The sequence below is a fragment of the Rhagoletis zephyria genome, unplaced genomic scaffold, assembly GCF_001687245.7.
Source record: "Rhagoletis zephyria isolate East Lansing unplaced genomic scaffold, Rhagoletis_zephyria_1.1 Rzeph_scaffold_05446, whole genome shotgun sequence".
Classification (NCBI taxonomy): Eukaryota; Metazoa; Arthropoda; class Insecta; order Diptera; family Tephritidae; genus Rhagoletis; species Rhagoletis zephyria.
In genome coordinates, this window is record NW_016162529.1 from 32,888 (window position 1) to 40,603 (window position 7,716).

General features: G+C 33.0%; 1 protein-coding gene across 4 annotated transcripts; it reads left to right on the top strand.

The window, feature by feature from the left end:
• Positions 1-521: 521 nt before the first annotated feature.
• Positions 522-6,573, top strand: su(Hw) (suppressor of Hairy wing). Of its 4 annotated transcripts, none has more exons than XM_017627760.1 (10): positions 560-838; positions 2,658-3,076; positions 3,180-3,338; positions 3,414-3,841; positions 3,907-4,039; positions 4,432-4,622; positions 4,688-4,794; positions 4,865-5,374; positions 5,447-5,544; positions 5,606-6,573. In XM_017627760.1, the coding sequence occupies exons 2-10, from the start codon at positions 2,663-2,665 to the stop codon at positions 5,861-5,863; spliced, it is 2,298 nt and encodes a 765-aa protein (XP_017483249.1). In that variant the 5' UTR covers positions 560-838; positions 2,658-2,662; the 3' UTR covers positions 5,864-6,573. The 4 variants fall into 4 exon arrangements, with proteins under 4 accessions (XP_017483246.1, XP_017483249.1, XP_017483245.1 ...); XM_017627759.1 differs by having other exon boundaries at positions 566-613; positions 725-838; positions 4,865-5,544; XM_017627757.1 differs by having other exon boundaries at positions 522-613; positions 4,865-5,544.
• Positions 6,574-7,716: the final 1,143 nt, after the last annotated feature.

The following is a 7,716-nucleotide window of genomic DNA, read 5'->3' on the forward strand; positions in this document are numbered from 1 at the left end:
AACTACTCGTGAAAACATGCATTAAAAGTAATGTAGGTGAAGGTAATAAATATTATTATTAAAATTAGATCCATATAAATAACATTTTACACCAGTTATTTAAAGTAAATCGGAATATATATTTGCATATAACATAGTTTTCATATAACTCATAAAGTACATATTTCATAACAAATATTTTTAAGATCACTTCGAATTTTAAAAATACCGCAAATTAGTTGTATTGAAGTATAAAGTATTTTTTTACGTGCATGTTAACTTATAAACCACATAACAATATTTCTCTCGCCATTTAACCGATGTTAAAAATTTTCACCACGTTATTTTGCTGCACAGCACCCTGAATGCGGCCAAACAGTTGCTCGAAACCCTCAGGTCCTTTATGGGGACCAAATTAACAGCCACAACAACAAAAACCTTTTCCACTGGTATACTGTGCTTGAAACCTTGAGGGATCTTCTGCAAATAAATGCATTAGTGCAGCTGTTTAGTTCATACCTTTTAATTGTAATAGATTTTATTTTTCAGAAAAATCAATGGCGTCAAAGTATGGCAACGCCGCTATTGCATTTCATGGAAAGTTGTGGAATTCGTTTTTAAAGCATAAAATTAGGTAAATTCTGTAAAATTGTACGAAAAACTATGCAAATAAATTAGGATTTATTGTAAATCTGAGATAAATATTTGCAAGAAGTGCATCGTAATCAATTTGTATTAAAATTAGACTTATTATAATGCGGTGTGAAGTATTGGAAGTAACATTGAGAGCCGATAGCGAAGGAATTTGAGCGCTTATCTACAAATAAATAATTATTTGCAGTTTAACCTCGAGGAAAATGTATGAATATTTGCAGTAACATAAAAAATATGCAACTCATTTTAACAAAATAGGCAGAGTAACTTATTTATTGCATTCCCAATGGTGGTCGCTTTCTCGCAACTTCTGGATATGCAAATATAGGGCTTTGAAATTCAAAGTTTGGATAAAGACTTGTTGCATTCGTTTTGCTACCGATGTTAACACATGTGTGTCAGAGTGTGTGCGTTCGTCCAATTTTATATATACGTGACACTCGGCCATGGCTCTTGCGCCTCAAGATTAGTTTTCTTCCATCGAAATTTTATTTATTTATAGTGTGGTATACTGCTTCTAGGCGTTGCTGACGTTGGCACTTTTTCGTATCGGACTTTCAATAGTTTTTTAAATACATACAGTGCCTAAAAATTGGTAACGATTTTTGTGTTGACTGTTCTAAGCAGGTTATTGGAATCAGTTGTCTCTTACAATAAGGTTAAAAAAAGAGAGGTCTCACTCGTCCTTGTGTGGCAAAATATCTTACAATAAATAGGTTGCAAGAAATTTAAATTCTTCTATCTACTTACCTATATTCCTGCATACAGGAAAGCGTATAAGCTCAGTCCCCCGGAGCACATGTTAATCATATGGGCAAGGGAGTCTTTAAGTAATTTATATTTTTTCAGCAAATTATAAGAAAATACAATAAGGGCGGTGAATAAATTTAGCCCATGAAAAACCACAAATTTTGAATTAAATCGTTTTTGAAGAACGCGTATGAAATGTACTTATCATTATATATGTAATAATAAATTTGATCAATTGAAAGAAAAAACAATTGCAGCATCTAAATAGTTGAAATCTTCAATAAAAAAAGTTCTCAAATAAAAAACTTGACTTTCCATTCATTATATTCATCACTCCACAAAGATAAATTTGGCTTTCTATTAATTTGATTCATCACTACACAAAGAAAACAAAAAATTTCCTTATTCTATATTTAAATAAATTATGCACTGACATACATACATACATATGTTCATACATACATATATTGTGATTAATAAAATTAATAGAAAGTCAAGTTCTTTAGTTGCGAACTTTTTTGGTTCTTATATAAAAATGAATATTACTTCTAAAAATGCAAAAACATTGATCTCTACAATATATATTACATTCTTTTGTTTTATTAAACTAAGTTTTCTAACATACAAAGAAGCACTTAATTTACAGCATTTTATTTGAAAATTGGTACGAATTACTAAATTTGCTTGAAAATTATGTCTTTACGCCTACTGATTTAATCCCTCAAGCGAATGTTATTCCATCTTAACCAGGATTTCGATAACAAAATTAGCAGAAATTTATGGAAAAGGGAATTTGAAAAAAGTAAATATAAATATATGTGGTGTGGCTGCGCTCTTACCATTTTAAGGATCAACTAGTACGGCAAGATTATTCCGCATTTCGGAAAGTTATAGTTATATGCGAAGTGAGTTGGTTATTGTCCGATTTTGCCGATTTTCAGCACCGATCTACCATACATTAATTCTAATATTTGCGTCAAGTTTTATTTAGTTATCGCAATTTCTTCTCCCATTATTAAAACCATTTTAGGGAAAAATGGCGCGAGCAATTTTTCACAACCTTGGTTTCTCTGACCAAATGCAATGTTTGTATCATTTGACCAATATCCTGAACAGCCCTAATGTACCTATATATTTTGAGTTAGTACGCTTTGAATATAAGGTTGATAGTAAAAACTCGTGTTTATTATATGAAAATATCCATTAATCGTATTTGTATATGTACGTACTTACATATAAATATGCACGCATGTTTTTTTTTATTTTTATTTCAGACAATATGGGTGATACCATCAAAAAATCTAGCCCGACGGTCAAAGAACCCAGCAGCGCTGTGAAAATCTTAAATCAACGCGCTGCTAAACGTGCGAAACCAAATAGTTCCGAATCAAGTACATCCCCTAAGCATGTCAAACTTTCTATAGCAAATAGCGATGCTACTCCAGCGAATAATTCAGATATGGATCATTATGTGCTGAAAACTATTAAAGAAGAAGGAAGTGTTGAGGGTGTGGAGACAATAGCTTTTGTACTGTCGGATCAGACCGAAAAGCAAAAAGATGTAACAAGTGCTGCAGGTGAAGCCGCTGAAGAGTTACAAATTAGCGATGATGAACCTGAAGACACTGACGGAAAAAGTGAGATGGTGGAGCATGTATGCGGCAAATGCTACAAAACTTTTCGACGTTTCAGTGTAAGTATACATGCAAGTGTATGTGTATGTATATTTTTTATTGTAATTAGCCCAAACAGTTTAATTATCTCATTTTATTTTGAATTTTTTTTTTTTTAATTAGGGGCTAAAAAATCATATGGAATTTTGTCGGTATGACTGTGGATATCATTTGCGAAAAAATGAAATGCTAAAAAACCTTGACAAGATCGAAAAAGATGCTATTACAATGGAGAACAAAGATGTATGTTTTTGCTGCGGCGAAAGTTATGACACATTTCACGTATGTATTGGAATAATCAAGAAGCCTTATATTTTAGCACGCGTGCTGATTAATTATAATTTTTTACTATATTAGCTAGGACATATAAACTGCCCAGATTGCCCAAAATCGTTCAAATCGCAAGTGAGCTATGAGCGTCATATATTTATAACACATTCTGAATTCAATGACTATCCTTGCTCGATTTGTAATGCGAAATTGCGCAGTGCAAATTTGTTAAAATTACACGAAGAACAGCATAAAAATCGTGGAAAGCCTTTCGCTTGTAAAATATGTGGAAAGGACTTTACTCGGGCGTATCACCTCAAACGCCATCAAAAGTATTCCTCTTGCTCAGCCGATGGCACCGATACTATGAAATGTAAAGTATGTGATAAATCTTTCTTTCGTTTGGACAATTTACGTGCACATCTTCGCCAGCATTTGGGTACACATGTGACCAAGAAACCCGAATATAGATGCCCACAATGCAAAAATTGCTTTTATAGTTTATCTACATTAAAGTAAGTAATACAACTTTTCAAAATCGTTAAAAATAGTATTGAGTAATATTGTTTCACACCTGAAGTATACACACACGAACGCACACCGGAGAGCGACCTTTCGATTGTGACCTATGTGAAAAGAAATTTCCTTCGCTAATTGCACTGAAAAAACATCGGCGCTACCACACTGGTGAGAAACCCTACACTTGTTCTGTGGTAAGTGGGTGTAAACCTTCCAAAATATTTTTAAAATAATAAATAACCTTACGTCCATCTAATTATTATTATTATTATTATTATTGTTCTTTATTTATCATTAGCTATTTTAAACTTTCAGGTACATTTTTGCGTATACATACATAGTTTCAATTTTATCTTATAGCTTATTGTGAGTCCTCTAAATAACAATAATGTTTCTATTATTCTTTATATTACTAGGCAATTCATTAAATAGTTATAGACCTTTATAAATTAAAATATTGTGTGCCTTATTAGATTTATAGAGATTAATTCTGAAATAATTCTTGTTTCGTAAGTCGTAGGGTTGTACATGCCTTAAATTTACGATCCGCTCCGTTGGGTACCTGGTAACAAATTATATTTTGCAGTGCAATCAATCGTTTGCCGTTAAAGAAGTTTTAAATCGTCATATGAAGCGGCATACAGGTGAACGGCCACACAGCTGCCCGGAGTGTAATAAAAGTTTTATTCAAGCATCTCAATTACGAAATCACGCACGAACTCATATTTTTCCTTTCGAATGCTCAGATTGCGACCAAAAATTTAAAACGAATAACCAGTGAGTTTACTTAGTGAAATTCAAATGAATTGTATATGCATTTAATACTTGAAAAATTGTAACAGGCTCGAAAAGCATAGAAAAATTCACACGAAAAAATGCTACGAGTGTAACAAAACATTTTCGGATCAGTCTCAGCTAGAAGAACACATGGCAAATTATGTTCACAAAGGTAAGTTTCTTTCGATTGGTTAATTTCAAAAATCTTTAATTTCAAAATAATAATTTGTTTCATCTTCTAGCGAAAACTAAGACACACAAGTCAAGCTCTCGCAAATCGACACGACGCCCTCGCACTGAGTGTGCCGTCTGCGGTGAGGACTTCAAAACCGTAAAAGATTTGCAATTTCATATCCTCAAAGTACACGAAGTGGATCCTGAAGATTTCGTTAACGAAAAACCGAAGGAAAACAAAACAGTCCAAAATAGCGAAAATGTTTACAAAATAGAAGGTGGAGAGTCAAATGAAGTTCAGATTCTAAGCGAAACCGAAGGAAATGCCGCTATTATGGCAGCTGGTAGTGTGAGCAGCAAAGAAATTTACAATAATACAGACGATGGAAATAAAGGGGGTTTGGTGGTGAAGGAGTTCATTGTCAGTAATGTTCCTAATGCGAGCAGTGAAGGTGCGATAGTTATTCAAAACGAAGAATTCACAGTTATACCATTGGATGGTGTTGGTCCCATCGAAACGGTTACAGTGGGTCCGATAGATGTATCACCACTAATTAAAAAGGAACGTAAATCGTTAGGTGAGTCATTGGCAGTCGCTATTGCCTCAGAAACATTAACGCCCAGTGACCCTATTCAATTGAATGAAGAAGATATTAAACTTAAAGAGAACGTTGGAAAATTGCTGGATATGTTGGTCGACAACAAAACTTTGAAAAAATTCGGCTGGCCAACTAACACCGAAGAGAACGTAAGTTTAATTCAATATTTAGTTTATTAAAATATTATTTCATTATTATCCACCTTTATAGGTTTTGTGCCGTGTCATTGAAAATTGTGGTTATAACCTAATGAAAGATGCTGAAACATATCGTGATTTGGACTATGCAACGCGTATGCGTGAATATGTTAAACTATTATTTACGGTAGTAATTCATAATGACTCCATTAAAGAATTGCTGAACAATTATCCAATCGACGAGGTGGTGGAATATGTGCTGGGTAATGATGACGATGAAGATGATGATGTTGATAATGAAGATGATAAGAGTAGTAATATGAAAAATTAGAATATACGTACTATACAGGTGCAGAGAACGCCTTTGCATTACAATTATTACTTCTTAGATTATATGAAAACTCATGGTAGTGAAATTGCCTTTTAACGCCCAACATTTTTCATACATATTAGATGTTATGTACAGATTTATGTACAAATTTACAAACTATTGAACTTCCAGACATTTTGTAAAGAATTATACTTACATTAAATATGTATGTATGTGTATATACTTTTTTACAGTTGAAATTAAAATCAGTTATTTTATCTATACCCGTTTTTTGTCGGAACAAAATACATACTTATATACATAATACACATTTTCGTGGAATATTGTTTACAAGCAATAAATAATTGAATTTAAGTTATGAAATAACAAACAAAATTGCATTTCTTATTGTTATTGGCTAACGATGGTCTAAAGTTAGCTAATATAAGAAGGAACAAAGTTATTCCAAAGCCCATTATCAAAATTGTTGGCATAAATTAGACAAAAACTTCAGGTTTTAGCAAAATTGATTTAATATTTAATGGTACAACATAAATCATGCTCCCAAATAACATAGTAAAACTTCTACTGCGACACCTCATTACAAAAATGTGGTCCTCATAACAACAGTATTTTGCTTCAAGGAAAAGATGTAAATGTCATAAGGGATCATATATGAATGTACCTACATATCGCACACCGTCTTCAAAAGAGGCACAACTCAAAAATCAAGGCTCGAATCGTAACATCCGTTCACGGATCGAAACCGATACGAAAGAAAATTACGTGATAGGTTAGGCAGTATAAGCTGGGCTCGAATCGTCACATACGTGATCGTATTACTCGTCACGTAAAATTACAGTTTTCGGATTATGACATACGTGAACGTACTTTATACCCCATTTAGCTTATACGACTGACGGTAAGACGTAATTTTCTTTCGTATGGTTTTCGATCCGTGAACGGATGTTACGATTCGAGCCCTGAATGGGACAAGGAGTACGTTCACGTATGTATGTTATAATCCGAAAAATGTGTTTTTATGTGACGAGTGGTACGATATCGTATGTGACGATTCGAGCCCAGATCCGGAAACATAACTGCTTGTATTTCGTACAGACTCAACGCAATTGATGCAGAAACAGGTATAATAGTAGTTTTCTAGTTAGTGAATATAAACCTGAAAAAAAAAATGTTTGCCTTAATTTGAGAAAAAGTCGGCCACATTATTTCTTTGAGTTGTGCCTCTTTTGGAGAAGGTGTGCGATATCATCTAAAATGCAATCAAAAAAACAACTACTAAAACTGCAACTACTGCAACTAAAAAAAAAAGTATATATACATTTTTTTTTTGCATAATTCAATGTATAGGACTTACCTCCAATGAATACAAATATTTATTTCTTCATGATTACTAACTAAAAAACTATTGTTATATTTGTTTTTGTATTAATTGCGTTGAGTCTGTACGATCTACAAGCAGTTATATTTCCCGATCTGAATTTTGAGTTAGCGCACTTTAGGTGTGGGATATGTATGTTTTAATTAAAAGACAAAGCTTAGGGCATATTCATACAGTTACGCAAAGAAGTATTCGTTGTTTAGTATTTTCACGATATTCAAAATTTCGTTAATTTTCATTCAAAACTAGCAAATACCCAGCGTGCTTCACTGCGACTTAAAAGTATTTTTGTGTTGTTTGATACCCGTGTTGTAATATTTCATGTATTTTATCAATTTAATTGAATACAATTTTTTAAACAGGTGGTAACTAACCCTCCTCAAAAATATTTTCCGCAGTAATCTTTCCTAAACCTGGACAGACCGTCTGAAACCGTTCGAGAGGGGAAGAGAGTAGTAGTTTACCTCAGTCT